This window comes from Chanodichthys erythropterus, chromosome 22 (genome assembly GCF_024489055.1).
Source record: "Chanodichthys erythropterus isolate Z2021 chromosome 22, ASM2448905v1, whole genome shotgun sequence".
In the NCBI taxonomy this organism is placed as follows: Eukaryota; Metazoa; Chordata; class Actinopteri; order Cypriniformes; family Xenocyprididae; genus Chanodichthys; species Chanodichthys erythropterus.
Window position 1 is genome coordinate 14,582,282 of NC_090242.1, and position 21,729 is coordinate 14,604,010.

Below are 21,729 nucleotides of genomic sequence, written 5' to 3' on the forward strand. Positions count from 1 at the left end.
AGACAGACAGACAGACAGACAGATAGATAGATAGATAGATAGATAGATAGATAGATAGATAGATAGATAGATAGATACGTGGATGGATAGACAGTCAGATAGATAGATAGATAGATAGATACATGGATGGATAGACAGTGAGATAGACAGACAGACAGACAGACAGACAGACAGACAGACAGACAGACAGATAGATAGATAGATAGATAGATAGATAGATAGATAGATAGATACGTGGATGGATAGACAGTCAGATAGACAGACAGACAGACAGACAGACAGACAGACAGACAGACAGACAGACAGACAGACAGATAGATAGATAGATAGATAGATAGATAGATAGATAGATAGATAGATGGAAGGAAGGATAGACAGTCAGATAGACAGACAGATAGATAGATAGATAGATAGATAGATAGATAGATAGATAGATAGATAGATAGATAGATAGATAGATAGATAGATAGATAGATAGATAGATAGATAGATACATGGATGGATAGACAGTGAGATAGACAGACAGACAGACAGACAGATAGATAGATAGATAGATAGATAGATAGATAGATAGATAGATAGATAGATAGATACGTGGATGGATAGACAGTCAGATAGTCACACAGACAGATAGATAGATAGACGGAAGGAAGGATAGACAGTCAGATATATAGATAGATAGATAGATAGATAGATAGATAGATAGATAGATAGATAGATAGATAGATAGATAGATAGATAGATAGATAGATAGATAGATAGATAGATGGATAGACAGACAGACAGACAGACAGACAGACAGACAGACAGACAGACAGATAGATAGATAGATAGATAGATAGATAGATAGATAGATAGATAGATAGATAGATAGATAGATAGATAGATAGATAGATAGATAGATAGATAGATAGACGGAAGGAAGGATAGACAGATAGATAGATAGATAGATAGATAGATAGATAGATAGATAGATAGATAGATAGATAGATAGATAGATAGATAGATAGATAGATAGATAGATAGATAGAAACATGGATGGATAGACAGACAGACAGACAGATATATATATACACTGAGCTCACAGATCTAAAGAAAAGACCTGAGGACTGCTCACATCTAAATCATGTCACACAACTATAAAAAAAAACCATTATGAAAGTGAGCTAAGAACTGCAAAAGAAGAGGGAAAGTGAGTTAGAATAAAGCCTCAGGGTTACAAAGTAAAACAGGATATGGATACGAGGTGAGAGTTCTGGATTTACGCAACTTGACAACACAAAACTGTAGTGCACAAACACATGGAACACTTACGTGGCTGAGTACTCAAACAGCCCATAATAAGGGTTAAACATCTCCTTGGACAGCAGGAAGAACCATTCTCTGGCCACGCCCCCATAGTCCAGCCCTTTCTCCGATTCAAACTCGATCCACAGGCGGGCCTTCAGGCTGTCGGGTCTTTTCAAGGACATGATCCGTCTGTATGACTCCTCAAAGATGTTATTCCTGTGTAGCTTCATCTCAAAGCGATTCGGAATATCTGCCTGCAGGAGAGCACAAGTCAAGACAGAACATATCATTAAATTACATCCTGGATTTAATTAGATGATTAAAAACCACAAAATAATAAATTGAAGCTTTTTTACGTCACTTTAGCATCTCAACTTAACATTAATGCCTGAAACAATCACAGTACTGTAAACGGCTGTGTTTCTGTCGTGTGAAGAACAATTTAACACCCAACAGAAAAAAAACCTTCACTCCTCGACAAAGATTTCACACAGAATAAATTAGTGTGTCTAGGAATACAGTATGTGACATGACAGAGCTCACAGCAACGTCTCTGAAAACGCTTCATTTCTTACCGGTTTCTTTAGCTTCTTTCTGAAGTAGTCATACTTCTGCTTGAATTCTCTAGAATACGGCACCGCCTAAAAGACGACAAGCAAATAAACAAAAATACATTTAACATCAGGGTAACAACGTATATCACAGGACGAGCAAGAAATCAAACATAAGTTTGTAACAGATCAGAAATTATGCTTTCAAAAGAATGTTTGATAAGTATATTTTTATGATTCTCACAAAATCTGTCAAGAACAGAATCTGGAGAGGTCATGTATATATATATATATATATATATATATAAAGAGAAAGGTTGTGACAGAGAATAAAAGCACACTCACGGGTCCAGTTATGGCAGGACTCTGGAGGCGAGGGTCTTCCCATTGTGTTTTTTTGGTGTCTGAAGGGGAGAAGAGAAATTGTATAAGCCCATTTTATTACTATTTCTACTGTATTTTTGATTAAATAAATGCAGCATTTCAAAAAAATTTAAAAACTTTTTTATATGTATTTTTTCAAACAGTTTCACCCAAAAATGAAAATTCTGTCATTAATTACTCACCCTCATGTCGTTCCACACCTGTAAGATCTTCGTTCATCTTCGGAACACAAATTAAGATATTTTTGATAAAATCCGATGGCTCAGTGAGGCCTCCATTGACAGCAAGATAATTAACACTTTCAATGCCCAGAAAGCTACTAAAACATATTTAAAACAGTTCATGTGAGTACAGTAGTTCAACCTTAATGTTATGAAGCGACAAGAATACTTTTTGTCCGCCAAAAAAACTAAATAGTGACTTTATTCAACAATATCTAGTGATGGGCGATTTCAAAACACTGCTTCATGAAGCTTTATGAATCGAATCAGTGGTTTGGAGCTTGTATCAAATTGCCAAATAATAAATAAAGTCGTTATTTTGTTTTTTGGGGGCACAAAAAGTATTCTCATCACTTCATAACATTAAGGTTGAACCACTGTAGTCACATGAACTGTTTTAAATACGTCTTTAGTAGTTTCATGGGCATCTGAAAGTGATAATTATCTTGCTGGCAATGGAGGCCTCCCTGAGCCATCAGATTTCATCAAAAATATCTTAATTTGTGTTCCCAAGATGAATGAAGGTCTTACGGGTGTGGAACGAAATGAGGGTGAGTAATTAATGACTGAATTTTCATTTTTGGGTGAACTAACCCTTTAAGCATTTATAATTTACCTTTTTTTGTTCACCTTTTTCAGTGCTATTTGATACAGATTATATTTACAGTAAAGTATGCTTAATTTAAGGCCAAATTCTAATTGAACAAACTTTCAACGAGGTGGTTCAACAGAAGTCACCGCACCCAATACTGGACATGGCTAGAAGTTGTTTGTGAATGTGTGTAGCTGACAAACAGAACAGGTGTGTATCGACTGTAGCAGCAGATTCAGCAGGGTTGAACACACCTGTGTTGTTGAGTGCGACAGGGACGGACACCGAAGGCATATCAGAGTTTAATGATGCATGCGTAAAATGATCTCACAACTCGTGTTACCTTAAACAACTAAATTGTTATTGATCACATAGCACAGAATAAAGAAACAAAATAAACAGAAACTTGAGAGCATATCTGTGACTCGAACCTGCTACTGTATGAGCATAACAGAAGGCAAGGTGGGATTATTAACAGTAGACGGCAAATAGGCAGCACTAATATTTATATATATATATATATACACACACACACATATACACTGGTAATTTAAAATTCCCTACTCCAAATGTCTAGTTATTGTCAACAAACAAGTTTCCTTACTGTGGTCAATGTAAAAGGTTCGTCCATCTGCGTGCACTCGTTCCTCCCACCCAGGCTGTGGAGATTCAGAGAGAGAAAGAGAGAGAGAGAAAGTTGAGATGTCAAATGTTAAAACCAGGAGAGACCACAAGTCCTAATAAACCACTCATACACCAACACAACAACTGTAACAGATAATGTGACGGGAGGAAGGAACAGGAAGATATGAAGATTCCTCTGTTCAGTGTGGGAGAGCTTCCATGACAGGGTTCCACTGGCATGCAGAAGAGAGCTTGTTTATTCACTCTCGCTCTGACAAACACACACTCGCATTCACATACTGCCCCTCTTTTGAGAGCGGAGACCCCTGCAAACCAACGCCGATACCAACATCACGGGCAACTGCCAGGCCTGACAAAAATCACAGCCAGGGAGACACATCCAACAATTCATAACCCACAACATAAAGGGAAGCTGTTTGACGACCCACACACGGGATCCGGAGAGGAGACAAGACCTTCGTTCATGACTGAGAGACTGTGAGCCAGCACTGAAGACAGGTGCAACACCATGACTCTCGTGCTGAAGGGGCATCAACCAAAACTGGTATCGAATGAAGCACAGGATGAACGCGGTGGGTCGGTGGGTGGGTGTGTGGGTGGATGAATAGATAGATAGATGGATGGATGGATGGATGGATGCATGTGATGGATGTGTAGATGCACGCGATGGTTGGATTGATGGACAAATATATTAATGCATGAAATGGATGGATGGATGCGATAGATGGGTGGATGCAAGCGATGGTTACATGGATGCATGCAATGGTTGGATGGATGGATGAATGAATAGATGGATTAATGCACACGATGGATGGATGGATAGATGGATGGATGGATGGATGGATAGATGGATGGGTGGATGGATGGATGGATGGATGGACGGACGGATGGTGGGTGGATGGATGGATGGTGGGTGGGTGGATGGATGGATGGGTGGATGGATGGGTGGATGGATGGATGATGGATGGTGGGTAGGTGGATGATGGATGGGTGGATGGATGGATGATGGATGGTGGGTAGGTGGATGATGGATGGGTGGATGGATGGATGGATGATGGATGGATGGATGGATGGTGGATGGATGGTGGGTGGTTGGGTGGATGGATGGATGGATGGATGGTGGATGGATGGTGGGTGGTTGGGTGGATGGATGGATGGTGGGTGGGTGGATGGATGGTGGATGGGTGGATGCACACGATAGAGGGATGGATGGACATGATGGATGGATGGATGGATGATGGGTGGATGGATGGTGGATGGGTGAATGCACACGATAGAGGGATGGATGGACACAATGGATGGATGGACACGATGGATGGATGGATGGATGGATGCACACGATAGAGGGATGGATGGATGTATGATGCACACAATGAATGGATGGATGGATGCACATGATAGAGGGATGGATGGATGGATGGATGTATGATGCACACAATAAATGAATGGATGGATGCACATGATAGAGGGATGGATGGATGGATGGATGGATGGATGGATGGATGAATGTATGGATGGATGTATGATGCACATGATGGATGGATGGATGGATGGATGGATGGATGGATGCATGCACGTGATGATGGATGGTGGGTGGATGTACGCAATGGATGGATGCACAACAGGGATGGATGATGCACATGATGGATGGATGGATGGATGGATGATGGATGGACACGACAGAGGGATGGATGATGCACATGATGGATGCACACGATGGATGATGGATGGATGGATGGATGCATACGACAGGGATGGATGATGCACATGATGGATGGATGGATGTACACGACAGTGGGATGGATGCACATGATGGATGGATGCACGCGATGGATGGATGCACGCGATGGAAGGAGGGATGGATGCACGCGATGGAGGCATGGATGCGCACGATGGAGGCATGGATGCACGCAACTGAAGGAGGGATGGATGAATGCACGTGATGGAGGGATGGATGGATGCACGCCAAGAAGGGATGGATGCATGCGATGGTTGGTTGGATGGATGGATGGATGGATGGATGGTCAACACAACCAGAAAGAGATACATGCAGAGAGAAATATAAAGAAAGAAAAATGGAGACAAACAGTACACAGGAGGAATGACAAAGAGACAGATGGAGACAAAAAAAGGACAGAGCTTAATAGAAAGGTTCTTGAAGTAAAAATCCCATTGAAAATCTCAAGGTTAGGGTTAGTAAGTTTAGTAACAACATCTTTCAAAACACCTACTACTAAGAGTTCTGGGATTGTAAAGTGAGTGTAGTTTTTACATTAGCATATACCATCAGTGCAATGGTTCTTATCTGGTGGGTCGCAAACCAAGAACCTTTATGCAAATTCATTTACCACTTATTTAATATTTGGCCCAGTTTTTTAATCCATATGTAAGATAAATCAGACTTTTCCAGCCATTTATGCGTTTACAAAAAAGGTGCTGTGTTGAGAATCAGTGATTTCAATATTTTAATTTGATAAGAGAAGTTACCAATGAAATACTAATCGGGCAGGCTAGCAGAATCTAGGTAAGGTTAGATATCTGATGTTGTAGCACTAGGCCATAAAAGACAATGACAATAAATGCATTAAAAGTACACAAAAACCCAGATTACTAACTTACATTATTCACAATGATTAATGGGATTTACTGAGATCCCGATGATGAAAATGAATGGGGAAAATACTTCTGGAACAAAGGCCACTAAAAAGTAGGCAGTCAATATTAAGCTCTATAGAGAGAGTGTAAGGACTGATAAAAACAGACCAAAACCAAAAAAATCAGAACAAGAACAGCAAATACGGACAAAGACGACTGACAGTTGAGTGAAAGTGGGAGTAAAACAGAAGGGAAAAACAGACAGTCATCCATGCCAGCAATGATAAGAAGGGGTGGAGAGGTCGGAGGTCAGAGGGCGGTGGGCAGGCAGGTAAACACGCAGGCAGAGAGAGGACCGACCTCCTCTGGAAGATTCTGCCACAAACAGCATCGAGCGCAGAGCGCACCACGTTCCCCCACGCCACCGAAAGACCAGAGAGAAAATCACACACACACACACACACACACCACCAACTTGTGAGATAGCAGCACTACAGTAAATGCAGAGGGAATCATTTTAAAAAAGAAGAAAAACCACATAAAAATGTGCTAATGTTGTTATTGTTAAATAAGTTGAAGAACTAAAATTACTAAAACAAATAAAAATAAATTTAAAAATATTAAGTACATAAATTTACTAAAACTGAAACTAAACTGAAAATCTAAAAATAAAAGCCAATTTAGAATATTAATAAATAGCATGTAAATAATACTAAAATAACTACCTGATGGACAAAGAGGGAAAAGTATATTCTTAGATATTTAATATGATATTTTATATAAAATTCAATGTTTTGAAGCCACAGAAATGTATGTTTCTGCATATATTAAATGTACTTTTACCTTACTTGAATGTGTATGGAAATTTCAATATTACATTAAAAAAAAAAGCACAAAAATACATGTTTATTAGATAAGTCCCTGTTAGCCCATTAATTCCTGGCACATATTCCCACTGAAAACCTTAGAAGAGAAGGTGCGATTACCAAACACCAGCATCTAAGTCTGTTCCCAAGGTGGAAAAAAAAAAAAAAAAATCTTTCCAAGGTTTCTTCAAAATCTTATGCAAGATGCATCAAAAAACTAACCGTTCTCAAACATACATAAAAAAAAAATATAAGTCCTCACTGTTGATCATTTTGTGCTTCACAATTTTTTTTTAATAAATATAAACATTACATCATCAACAGGATTATTTATTATTTATGAGATTATTTTGAAGGTTTCGATTTTGCATATTTGCAAAAGGTTTTTATGATAAGCCAGACTCTAAAAATCAGACTTGTCGTAAAAATGTGCAGACACGAAACGTAATTTTGCTTCTCATATTTCTATTATTATTGGCTTAATGTGGGGAACATTTCACCTATGTTGCCACATGGAGTTCTGAAGAAAAAAAAAAAGCATAACTTCGCTACACAAGTCACAACAGCTGCTTTCTTTAGCAAATGCTTTGAATCTTGCATATCACTGTTATTTTGAGTTGTATTATGTTACAGTTCCTTATAAATTTACCAGCCAACTGGCGAGCATTGACTTACCTAAGGCAATTTTGGCACTTATCGAGGCCAGATTTTAGGGCTGTTCTTGGACAAGTTGCAATATAGGTAAACAAAAAAAGAAATGATCTCATGAGCTAATCCACTGTTAGATTTTTGTAGCATTGTTCTGTGTGTCAGTGTGTTAAATAACTAGGCTTGAGAATGTAGTTTATCAACAAAGAAATCCATGAAACACTACAGCCAAATTCCTGTTGTTGTGTCATTCGTTGCAGCTGTTTTGTCAGACTTAATCCTATTTTTTGCTTTGCAGATTGAATTAGTTTCGCGATTCTTGTGTGATATGGCTGTTGTTTTCATGATCGTGCATTGCCGAACCACAAACAAGGACACATGTCAGGCGAGGCTGTTGAAAGAGCTTGGGATTGTGGGTAATAATGCTCAACAGCACTCTTTTTATACTCACAGGAAGTGGGCCGAGGTCGCCAGGGTCTAGAGATGCTTTTGTCCTCATGTGAACAGGATACTTTAAGCGTGGATCTTCCTGAAAAGAGAAAGAAAGAGAGAGAGGTTGACACATGCTCTGATTTTCCCAGAAGGTTTTATCCTCATTTAACAGAAAATTGCATTCACTGTCTGCTGCCAAAATGCAGTTCTTCAGATAATAAGAAAGTAATACTGGAATGATTGTGTTTTTTTTTTTTTTTTTTTTTTCACGTATCCATGGGGAGATTATGCAGTAATTACACATATTGAAAATTTTAGTCTTCTCTGTGGACATTTAAAAACCTCTAGCAGATTTAATAATGACATACTTTGTAAATCACCATGTACTATTTTAAACAATTATGAAAAAAAAAATGCCTGGAAAAGAAAATTGATTTGTTTTCATTTTAAACCTGTCTAATTACCAAGAACCTCCTTAGAGGGTGCAATACATTTGACACAGAAATGGACAAAGGCGAGTCTGTGCTGGGGGAAATTAGGGCGCTGAAGAAAGGCTGCAGTTCCTCTGCCAGACACCAGGTGGCACACCGATTCTAAATGGATCACGTATGCATGACCCAGGGCCTCCCTCCAGATACTGTATGGGGCACTGAAGTGTGCAATTGTGAGCAAGCCTGTGCATGTGTGTGTGTGTGAGAGAGAAATCTGTGTTCCCCAAATATCTTTCTTACATCTTAACGCAGGTAAATGAAAAACATAAAAATAAAAAAAACAGATCTCCATTTTAAATATAAATGCATCAATACAATCGATAAAACAGCAACCACTAAATGTAATAGAAAAAATATTAAATATAACAACAACAATAAAAATATAGCTGTTTTGTATTAAGGACTGACTATTGACATACTATTACAGTTTTAAAATTTTGAATTAGATTTTATTTTTTACAACTGTTTTTATTTCAAATTTAGTTGTTTTGTTGTATTTCTGTAATTTTTTATTTTTTTAATGTCTATATAGTTTTTATTAAAGGGGACTTATTATTACCCTTTTACAAGATGTAATATAAGTCTCTGGTGTTTCTGGAATGTGTCTGTGAAGTTTCAGCTCAGAATACCCCACAGTTCATTTATTATAGTTTGTCAAATTTACCCATTTTTGGGTGCGAGCAAAAACAAGCCGTTTTTGTGTGTGTTCCTTTAAATGTTAATGAGCGAGCAAAAACAAGCCGTTTTTGTGTGTGTTCCTTTAAATGTTAATGAGCTGCTGCTCCCAGCCCCCTTTTGAGAAGAGGGAGGAGCTTTAACAGCTCATGCTTCAGTTGCTCAACAACAACAAAGCTGGAGAATCTCACACAGCCAAAATGAGGATTGTCAGTAACGGTGTTCAGCCTTACATTGTGACACTGATGGAGAGACTCAGGAAGAAGTTACAACATTTAGAGTGCAACTGGACGTTTCTGAACGGTTAGTGGATAAATTTATGTAGTTCCTGTGGAGTTGATTCAACTCAACAACTAGCATGTGCCGTCATGTTAATCTTTTGTGCAAATCCAGCACTGAATTTTCCCTTGTTTGTAAAGCAGTCCGTTGTAAAATAACGACAAGGCAACAACACTCTACTACAACAACTCAAGCCCAACGTGGCCTTTGTTGCGTGTTCCTGGGGTCAGGGTTTAGGTAAATTTTGAGGTTTGTGATGTCACTAACCCGTAAAGAAGCTCATTGTAGTCCCTTACCAACCATTTACTGTAGTCCTTAAAAAGCGATTTCTGTAAAAGAAAATATCTCCCTTTGCATTGAGCTTTGAGTGTCGTAAATTTGCAGATGATGTTTATGCTCAAACAGTAACATTAACTAAAGTTAAAAAAAAGTATATATATATAAAGAAGGTTTTTTTTTTCTTAGTTAATGTTTTTTGTAAGTAATGAACATGCTTTTTATGGATTTTTTTTTTTACGATAATAACCCTGATTGAAGACTAGAGGTGTGACGAGACGGGTATCTCACGAAACGAGACGAGACTCGAGATTGAGTTCCCAAGACGAGACAAGATTTTTACACACCATTTTTAAGAAATCCTCAATGGCGAAATACATGACTAGAAAAAATATTCTGCAGGTGTATTTGAAATGTTTTAACTAATCATCTTGTAATGAATGTCATTTCAGTTCTACTTTCTGAGTATGAATTATCATATGCAGGAAAACACAACAATACTCAAGCACTGTAAAAGGTTTTGCCCCAAACTCAACTGACTGACTTCTCTTCTGTATGATTTCAGTCTGTTCAAATCTTACTGTACATGATTTATGAGCTTCTACAACTTTAGACCTCCTAACTGAACTCCTTTCCACAAACTGATCATAGAAAAATAAATAAATAAATAAAAATGGTAACACTTTACAATAAGGTCTCATTTATTAACATTACTGTATTAACCAACATCAACTAACAATGAGCAATATATTTGCTACAGTATTTATTAATCTTTGTTTATGTTAGTTAATAAAAATAGTCATTCATTGTTAGTTCATGATAGTTTACAGTGCATTAACTAATGTTAAAAAAATTAAACCTTACTGTTTGTGCTTAATAAGATTAAGAGAAAACTGTTATTCATTTTTATGCTAACCCTTTACAATAAGTGCAACCATAATTGCACTCTCAATATTCAAAGTGCAAATAAGACCAAATGTTTCTTTGATACAGAGCTAAGAGATGGTTACAACTACACTGTCCAGCCTAAAATAGCTTTCATATTGAAATATATCTGTATTCATCAGGGAGCCGCTTTCAAACGCGGGGTATTAAAATCGCGTTTGAATGCGCGCTCGCGTTTACTTTTACTTTGGCGATCGCGCGTAACTCTGTAAATATGAAGCGCCGGCGAACGTCATCGAACTAAATTAAATGTTTTTTATTTAAATACAAAGCAAAACGACAGGAGAGGCGTAATGTAAACGTAGCGGTGGCATATTCTTTCCTAATCATTCTAACACTCTATCATGGCAATATCATGAGACTACTTTTTGCCTCGACGAGAAATCTCGTCACATATTAGTCTCGCGAGATCTCGTCACACCCCTATTGAAGACTAATAATGTTTTGCAAATTATACAGATTAATAAAAGTATAATATGACGACATACTGCATAGTAATAAGAATCATGAATTTTTAAGTCATATTTATATTTCATTTAAGAAATAAAAATATACTAATGATATATGAGATTATAATAAGAATCATGAATAAAATAATATTCATGATTCATTATGCATGGAAAATAACAGCAGCAGCAACAGCAACAACAATATAAAATAATTTTTATTAAACTGTTAAGCTTAAAATGCTATACAGTTCTCAGAAAACACTGCAGCTGCAAACAGACAATGCAGGTGGATATTCTGACCGTCATGAGGAGTCAACCAGTCAAGCTACAGGTCAAACTGCTGATGGCATTTGTATCGTAGTAAACAAATACTTAATGATGCAATATAAATAGATACATAAATGATCACAGCTGTGCATAAACCATAGTTGCGTCAGCAAATGAAACTGTAGCTCTGTTCCAAAACCTAAAGAGCTGTCATGCTCCAGCAGTTCAACAAAATATAGTGCACTAATGACTGCAAAAGAGTTTGCAATTACCATGCTACTAAAATAACAGCATGATACTAGGAATAAAAATAAATAGCACACAAATATTGTGCATAACGGTACATTTTAATTCACTTTTTTTAGTGATTTCTAGAAATATTTATAGACAACATTTAATCTCTCTTCTCTCATGGCTATCTTGCATTTGTTTCCTCAGAGGTAATCACAACACATTCTGGGATTTCTCTTACTGTGAAGAAATCACATATTTTCCTACTATATAGTAGGCGGAAAAAAAGTGACAAAAAAAATTATGTCTGAATTTACAGTACTTGTAAAAGAGTAGGCAAAAAAGTACCTGGATGACCTACTACTTTCTGTAATATTCTGAAATGTGCATATGATGGACACTTTACTAACCCATGAGGCCACAGGAGAGGATTTGTGATTGGCAGTGAAGTGATGCAACTGACATTGTTAGGTCACATGACAGTAACAACATGGCGAATGTAGTATGTTCGGATTACATCCATCCTACACTCATTCATACTTTTTTAGTGCTCACAAAGTAAATACTTATTCAAAATCAGCACCTGGGAGTCAGCCGACATTGGCTTAATGTAGCACCATCTTGTATATGTTACATATTACCACGCTTGTTTGTACAGCTTATTTTTAACCATTTCCCTTTTTTTTCTGTGCTTCTAATATGTAAAGCTGCTTTGAAACAATTACCAATTGTAAAAGTGCTATATAAATAAATTTGACTTGACTTGACCTACTTGAGTGTATGTGATTTCAGACACAGCCACTTGCCTAGGTTTGGAACAGATTTGTGAGTGTTTTTCTTACCCATGTAGTGGTTCTGCTGTTGTGGTCAATGAAGAATGGCCGTCCATTGGGTGCTATTCTCATTTCCCATCCAGGGGGCAGGAAGCTCTGGTTTGCTTTATGCTGGGATTTAGGTGAGCTGTAGGGGGAAGGCTGAGGGGACTGAGGGTTGGAAAACGTGTCCTTTACGGCTCGCCGTATCGGGGCGTTATTGGCTCCCTGCAACAGGAAACAGAGTCAGTGTTTTTCAGACTCCATTATTTAGTTCTTTCATCTTTTGTGTACCATTAATTAGAATTTTTTTTGTGCAAGAAAGACTTTCACGAATAGATGTCAAAAAATGTAAGAGACGCACACTGTTATTTAATCCTGCTAAAATTTTAATTAGTGCACAACTCAGAGGATTTCACCTCCATTTCACCTCTGTCTTTCACTCCCTCTCGCTTTTCTCAAAACAAATGTTCCCCTTTTAATACTTTAATTAAAATTCACAGGGCCCTGTGTGACCCTGATCATTTATAAATACAGAACCATATTTCTTTCTGTAAACTTTCAAACCTTTGTGAAATATTTACCACAGATCTTCATATTTCAGATGTGGAAAATGTACCACCTGTCTTATGATTTGTCATAATTGCTTATCTAAATTAATTCTGGGTATTCTTTCCTTCTAAAAGCTAAACTAACAATGGAAATAAGACGAGAAGCAACATAACTCTGTTCCCAGAGCATTTATAACCCTAGAACATGAACTACAATGTATTTTGATAGGCTTGATAGTTAATTCAAAGACATGCAACTTAAAAAGGGGCATTTTTACATTACTTTCAAAGCTTATTCTTCTTCACAGACATCTATTACAAAAACAAAAAAGTCTACAGCATTATAAATGACATTATAATTAATAAAATATTATAATATTATCATAAATAAAATATATTATTGTATATTACATAAAACAAACTGTGTCAGAAAGCAGCACTGGGATTTTCCACACCAGACATGCCCTTTTTTGTCAGCTACCATGTTTTTTGCACGGAAGTGTGTGGCTGTAATTAGCAATAATTGCTATGAGAGTGAATATGAGACCCTTATTCCCCATCCCCAACATTTGCAGATTAGCTACAAGAGCTATTGTTCATTCCATTAGCAAAGTCATTCTTCACAGCGGAGGCCATTAGCTCTGGTTGAGGTCCATATTGACAGATAAGATTGTTTGCCATTTTCAAAGTAATATTCCGTATTAAATTACAATTCGAGCTCTATCAATCAACAGTATATGAGGCCTGTTGCTGATTAGCACTGAAAATTATTTTAAATTTAGTTTGTAAAAATAAATAAATAAATATATATAATATCCGTAAAATATAATAACTATAATATAAATAAATAAAATATAGTATTATGTTTTTATTTACTATTATAGTGAACAAAATTATTTCCAGTGGTAATCGACAAAAGGCCACATATACTATTGAAAGAGCTCAAATTGAAATTTAAAATATTTTTATAATTTTTTTTCATATGTTAAAATGATTACATTACATTATATATTATTATATTATATTATATTATATTATATTATATTATATTATATTATATTATATTATATTATATTATATTATATTATATTATATTATATATTATATTATATTATATTATATTATATTATATTATATTATATTATATTATATTATATTATATTATATTATAAGAATAGCCTAGTATAGCACAAGAGTACTAGAATTACTTGCCTGCCTTGTCTGTTCAAAGCTTTACAGAATAACATGAATAATGTTTTATGGCTATACTTGCTAATTTAACACAACATAACATATTGCCATAACATGCTTCTGATTTAATTCTGAGTAATGCTAAGGTATACTATACGCAGATATATTTTAGAGCAATGGACTATAAAAACAAAATAAGAAGCAGGTTTAAGGTCAGACATGGATTTAGAGCAACAGAACAGAAGGAAACTATGAAGTCATGGCTGTTTGAGAGGTTAAACTTCTTTTTGGCAATGGTGACACTTTGGCGCGATTTCACGATAAGCAAACGGACAGCTGCCCCTACCAGCAGCTTTAGGTAGCGTCAACCGATACGAATTTACAAAGCGGGGGTAGAAAACAGCCCTGTTCCCTCTAAGCACACGTAAATGGTGATGAGTATATTAAAATTTAATACAAACAACAGCTGCTCAGTTCAACTTTGTGATTCAGCACGAATAAGGACTTAACTTCTGAAAGCCTGTGGGAAGATTAAAAATACATCCCAAGATGTTTTACTCTTTATTCAAAGTCTTCAAAGATTTTTAGTATAGTCAAAAGTCCCTTTCTGGGGTGCATCAATGAATCAACAAATTAAATAAAAATGCTAAATTGCCATTCTGACAGTAAATACTACAAAAAGAAATACAAAAAGAAGCTAAATAGACAGTATGTGTGTGTATGTATGTATGTATGTATGTATGTATGTATGTATGTATGTATGTGTGTGTAAATAGCATGTGTCCCTATTTGTGGGAAAACTAAATTAAAGACAAAATCAATGGGAAAACATCCAAAGGTAAAAGTACAGATACCCTAATAAAATTTTACTCCTGTAAAATATAAGTACTCATTTGAGTAAAAGTACAAAAGTACTTGATTTTAATATACATGTGTTAAAAGTAAAGTACTGATCGATGAAATGATTTTTATTCTAGCTGGCTCAAGTCAAATTAATCATTAGTCAGCACTAATGAGAAAGATTAGAGCAGACATTGAATATTGATCTGCAAACAAGCAAACTTTTTTTATTTTATTACCAAACATTATAATACAATATCAAAAAATTAAACTTCAATATACTTCAATTTAACAATTTGAGTTGATCATTCAAGTGTGCAAACAAGTGAAATAATATACCATATAGTATTTTAAAAATGAGAAAAAAATAATCCGATCATTTCAATTCACAAAAGGAATCGCTCAATATGATTTGTAAACCAATTTATCAGGTTGAGTGGAAAGAATCAGCTCGTTCATGAATCAGACATCTCTATCTCACTTCAAAAATTAGGATATCATGCTTTGGAATGTAGTGTATAAGTAAACGTTTCCCAAAATAAAAATACTCTGATAGATAAAGTACAGATACTTGAAAAATGTACAACATTTTGTTATTGTCCAACATTGCAAAAATTTAACCTTTAACTGAAATAAAATTACCTAATTTTCAAGAAAGTATGGCTGTTTGGTAAGGTTTCCTTAGCATTTAGTCTCTGGCAGTAAGAGAACAAGATGATGACTGATAATGGCACTAAGCAGAAAGAATAGGATTCTTTTTTTTTCTTTCACCATGAATCGAAGTGAATTAAATTAGCCTGAATTGAAAGGTCTGGAGCAGATGGGTCAGGAAATTGTCTCTCGACTGAATCAGACTTTCATATTAAAACTGATCCATGCATAATACAAAAGCTACAACTAATCATTTGCCTCAGCTGGTCATACCTAAAAAGAAGCCAGTGGCAGTGTGCAAAGAAGGTAATACCGATTTCCTATCTCGACCAACTGTGTGTGGCTGTGGACATCGTGATTACATTACACTGCACAGTCGCAATGGAAAAAAACAGCTGTGAAACCAGAATCCAAAATGAACACTTGTCTAGCACCAAATGTAACAAAAACATTAGCAATCAACTGCACAAATGATAATCTGAATCTGACTTATGCAAGTGACGTTTCAAATCAAAGATACACACACACACACACACACACACACACACACACACACACACACACACACCAGAAAACCTCTGTTGAACTTAGTGCAAACATCTTTTACCTCAGAAGTTTATCTAGAAGGAATCTTTTTCCTCAGAACTCCGTGTGTCAACATATGTAATACAATTTAAATTATATTATACAATAAAATTATAGTGTGCATAAGGGAAATGACAATGACCTGCACTGTTTGTCACTAATTTGCCAGGAAAAGCAAAAGTTAAATGGGGCATGTACAAAAGTCAAAACAAAATAAAATTAGAAATATTCAATGACAAATAATTGTTTTTGAAAGAAATTAATATTTTGTATTCAGCAAGGATGCATGAAATTATGATTAATTTCATGCATCCTTGCTGAATACAAAATATTAATTTCTTTCAAACATTAAATTCTTTAATTTTTTTGATAAAGTGACAAGAAGCGACACTTTTTATATTAAAAAAAAGATTTCTATTTCATCTATTCAAAGAATCTTGAAAAAAGTATCATATTTTCCACAAACATATTAAGCAATCACGGCTGTTTCCAAATTTGATAATTACAAATCTTTCTTGATCACCAAATCAGCATATTAGAATGATTTCTTAAGGATCATGTGACACTGACGACTGAAGTGTGATCATGAAAATTCATCTTTCCTATCACCAGAATTCCATTTTAAATTTATTATAGGAAAATTGTAATAATATTTCACAATATTACTGACTTCAATACCAAGTCGGTACTGAAATTTTGAAAATGTGAAGCTTTGAGCATTGTTGAACGGATACATAAACTCCTCTGATTGGCCACTGTGTTCACACGCTCATAAGATATGTCTGTGATTGGCTACAATGATCAACACTTCAAAAACATGTTGTAAATAGTCATCAATAGCCGCGTTTCCACTTCCGGGCCAAAGGCGGGCATGCCAGTGCGTGCCAGGGCCGGTCGCGTTTCCACTGTCACTTCCGGGGCTTGATCGTGCCTCTTCGGTGCTTCCTCGGTGGCAAAGGCACGGGTTTTTCGAACCCACCGAAAACCTTGGTCCAAAGCGGGCCAGCTGGGGCTTGAGGCGCGGTCGAGGTGAAAGGCGGAGCTAATCGTAGTCAGGTGATGGTCTACATGCTGAAATGGGTTGGGTTGTGTGACGTTTGATCAAGGGAGGTGTGTTTAAGGGCCGACAGTGGAAATGCAACTTGATTTTGGCCTCTGTGCCTAAGGTCTGTGGCTATAGGCCCAGCCCGGCACGCTGTTACCCTGGCTCGCACTGGCCCGACAGTGGAAAAGCGGCGAATGACTCTCTTCACCGAGTGCTTACACATATACACACAAAAGCAGGTATCTATCAGGGGGGACCTGCTTTCAAATGCTCCTGCTTTCAAATTCAAAGACTTCCATGTGCTTTCAAACACTCCTGTGTGTTAATCATTGTAGCCAATCACATACATATCTGATTAGCGCGTGAACACAATGGCCAAGTGTTCATGAATCCGCTCAACATTGCAAGTATTGAAGTCGATACTTTTGACAACCCTACTAAGCACAAATGACTTCTTTCAAAAACAATCCCAAACTGTTAAATTAAAAACAAGTAGTACAATTACATGGTGTTTGTGTAACACTTGACAAAAACTTTGTATAAAAATATTGGTTAAGAACAGCCAAGACAGTTTGAGAAGAATCAAACGTATGCTAGATGGACTGGAACCTGCAGGAAAGGAAAAGTAAAAGGAAAGAAGAAATTGAGGGGCGGAACAGAGGGATTTGTGGATGTTCTCACCTCTAGTGGGGAAGAGAGGGTGACGGTGGGGGAACTGAGGCTACGGGGTCTGCGCATTTGTGGTTCGCTTAGATGGCCGCTGGAGGAGGAAGGGGTGGAAGCAGGGGGCGTGGCTGCTGTAGCGCCCCCTACTGCCGCAGCTGAAGTACTGGCTCCATCTTCAGTGTGCTGTTGGGCAAAGAGAAGGGTTAGCTAGCTAGCCACGACAAGGTCCGGTCCATGGGCGCACCCTCCAAGAACAAGCCTAGCTGGAGTGCATTCAAGGTTTACAAGAGGTCCAGAATCGAGAGCAAGGTCTAAAATACTATATTAGGAAATGAAGGCTAATTAAACTGATTAAATTATCAATAACTGTAATGTTTAATTTGATTACATGGACAAAAATGGTCTGTTGGGTTTATAAATGGCTGGACTATTTTAAGGTAGTTAAAAGATTGGAGAGCAGTTATAGAGGACCTATTTTGCTTTTTTATATATCCATCATTCTTTAGTGTGTAATGTTGCTGTTTGAGCATGAAAAATGTCTGCAAAGTTACAGAGCACAAATTCGGTTTCAAAGGGAGTTGTTCTCTATATCAGTAAACGCTGTTTCTGAACTCCTGAAACGTCTCGTCTTGATTTTCCTTCCAGGAAAACGATATCCCTCAATATCCCTCATTTAAATAATTCCTGCCTAAGCATATGCAAAATAAAAGGGATTAGATCTGGTTGAGCTGCGATAGTAGTGTGTTGAAACTTGCAGTTTTTGGGTCTTGGCATTTTCAAAAACACGCTTGAAGCGGCTGACCAATCACAACACTCTGGTCCAGCTCTTTTTGGATGGAGGGGCTTCATAGAAACAGACCGTTACTGACAGACTGGGAAGAGAGGTGCTGCAATAATGTAAATGAGGTGAAAAGTAATGTATTTTTTGAACGTTCAAGCATGAAAACCTATTCCAGTAGACCCCAAAAACATAATCAATACTTTGTAAAATGGAATAATAGGTTCTCTTTTAATAAGCCTTTTTATCTGTTCAGTTTTAAAAGAGAAAAAGGAATGAAGTGCATCTTACAAAGGATGAAGAACAGAGTTTACGAGGACAAGGAAGAGGAAGATAAGATATAGATCAAGAGGGACCAGAGTAGCAATAAATAGATCAAGGGAACACACAACGCTTGGCAGAACAAACAACATCCAGAGATTGTGAAGGGAAGAGTACACAATAACATGGCTGTGAACAGATAAAGGCAGAACAATAAAAAAACTATGAGATTGAAGCAGTAGAGAAGAAACATGGGTCATAAAGAAGGAACGTATAAAAGACTCTCAGATTCGACAGTGGATGATGCTGGAAAAACATCTGATGAAGAATAGACCTCTACTAGCTTTAGCTAGGCTACGCTAGATTACCATACCTGCAGAATGGGCCGCGTCCAGGTGGTGCTACGGTTATTATGGTTGACATAGTACGTTCGCCCCTTTGGGTCCTTGCGTTCCTCCCAGCCTGGCGGAAGGCCTGGTGTGGTCAGGGCATAGGAGGCTGATGGAGACTGAACAAAGTGAAAGGAATAGATGAGTTTGTATATTCAAAGGCCAAAGGAGGAGTAAAAACTTGCCGAGATTAAAATCCGTTTGGATTCATTCATTGGAGCAGGACTGACAGTGATATCAGGGTCATGTTTGTATAAAAACCCTTGTTAACTGATTTGACATTTAATATGATGAAAGTGGGAATATTGCACACTTAAATCCAGAATACTAACACATTCTTACAGACACAAATGTAGATATAAACACACTCACAAAAACACCTAAGCAACACAACATACAAAACACTCCGCTCTAGGTGACATTACGAACACATTTGAATATTATCCGATAAATGTGTCTGGGTGACTGTATATGTAGGGTGAAGGTGGAAGTCGAGGTGTAAACCAAACCTTTACATTCTCTAATTTTATGGTTATACAGGTGCTAAAAAATCTATGGAAGCTTGAATAAACCAATGAATAAAAATAAAGGTAATTGCGATTTTTTTATCTCCCTATTCTGACTTTTTTCTCGCAACTGCAAGTTTAAATCCCACAATTCGACTTTGTTCACCAAATTGCACAATATAAACTCGCAACTATGAGTTATAATGTCAGAATTGTGTTTATATATATATATATATATATATATATATATATATATATATATATATATATATATATATATATAAACTCGCAATTACGAATTATAAAGTAAGAATTGTGAGATATAAATTCGCAAATTCTGAGTAAAAGTCTTTTTTTTTCTCAGATTTGGACTTTATAACTTGCAATTGCAAGTTTATATGAGAAAAGAAGCCAGCATTGTGAGACAAAGTCAGAATTGCGAGTTTATATCCTGCAATTGGGGGTTTATAACTTGCAATTCTTACTTTATTTCTCACAATTGTGAGTTTATATCTCACAATTCTGAGCAAAGAAGTCAGAATTGGGAGATGTAAACTTGCAATTGTGAGAAAAACATAAGTGTGAGATAAAAAGTCTCAATTACCTTTTTTATTTTTTATTTAGTGGTAGAAACAAGCTTCCATAAAAAAAGGTATGAAACAAACAAAAAAAAAATATCAGTGAAATGAGATGTGCCTATAATAAAATGCTCCTATAATAATTTTTTTTAAATTGAAATTAATTAAAACAAATTATTAATTTATAAATTAAATTAACATAAATGTAATTATATTCATCTTAATTAATAATAATTACCACCTCATTATAAATTAAAATGAATTAAATACAAAAATATGTTTAAAAAATATGGAAAATATGTTTAAAATAAGTTAATATGGTAAAATATGTATTTAAAAAAAAAAAAAAGAAAAAAGGAAGAACCAAGAAGACAGGAGAGCACAAATGTACCAAATGTACAACTTGTTGACATTACCATGGTGTCCTCAACGCCTGTGACCGTTTGTGCTCTTGTTCGTCGGGTCTGGGAGTTCTGCTGGATAATAACAGCTGCTTTTAGATGGGGCAGGCAACTGCCCAGTTTTGGGCCAGTGGGAGAGGGGAAATGAGGGCAAATGGAAGGAAAGGGTAAGCCAGAAAGGGTAACGGTGAGTAGGTGGCAAAGTGATTTTAGGTTGGTTTTGGTGATTTTAGGTCATTTTTGACAGCTGAAAGGGGTGAAAAGTGCCCTGTAGTGCGACGTAAAGATATAGCATCCCCCAAAAATTGGAATAACAAGCAGGATGTGATTAGATGAACTCCAGGGAGTAGATTTAATATGAAATCACTGTTGAATGATTAGGATTTGAGAACACATTGAGATTTGATTTGATTAAAGAATGATAAGAGAGTGCAAGAAATACCCAGGTGCTTATTTGTGGGGGGAAAAAGCATTATGAATCTTCAATTAAGTGATGATAACAGTTTCAAAATTTTGTTTTTGTCTTAAAATGACAGTAAATCATGACAGCATTCCTTTAATATAATTCATATAACTGTAACTCCACATGTTAACAATGAAACTAAAATAAATAATAATAAAAACCATTTCAAACTGAC

At 36.4% G+C, this 21,729-nt stretch overlaps 1 protein-coding gene across 19 annotated transcripts in view; it reads right to left on the reverse strand.

Moving 5' to 3' along the window:
* The window catches only part of nedd4l (NEDD4 like E3 ubiquitin protein ligase), a 91,166-nt gene that overhangs the window by 11,387 nt on the left and 58,050 nt on the right, over positions 1-21,729 (reverse strand). For 6 of the 19 annotated variants that reach the window (XM_067376470.1, XM_067376469.1, XM_067376473.1 and 3 more), the window contains 10 exons: positions 21,107-21,166; positions 19,591-19,725; positions 18,194-18,361; positions 12,680-12,877; positions 8,244-8,321; positions 6,639-6,653; positions 3,643-3,697; positions 2,187-2,245; positions 1,866-1,931; positions 1,315-1,544 (listed from right to left, as the gene is read on the reverse strand). In XM_067376470.1, the coding sequence (XP_067232571.1) occupies positions 1,315-1,544; positions 1,866-1,931; positions 2,187-2,245; positions 3,643-3,697; positions 6,639-6,653; positions 8,244-8,321; positions 12,680-12,877; positions 18,194-18,361; positions 19,591-19,725; positions 21,107-21,166 (1,064 nt within the window). The remainder of the gene's footprint in view (positions 1-1,314; positions 1,545-1,865; positions 1,932-2,186; positions 2,246-3,642; positions 3,698-6,638; positions 6,654-8,243; positions 8,322-12,679; positions 12,878-18,193; positions 18,362-19,590; positions 19,726-21,106; positions 21,167-21,729) is intronic. The other 13 variants (XM_067376471.1, XM_067376458.1, XM_067376456.1 and 10 more) reach the window with 6 other exon arrangements.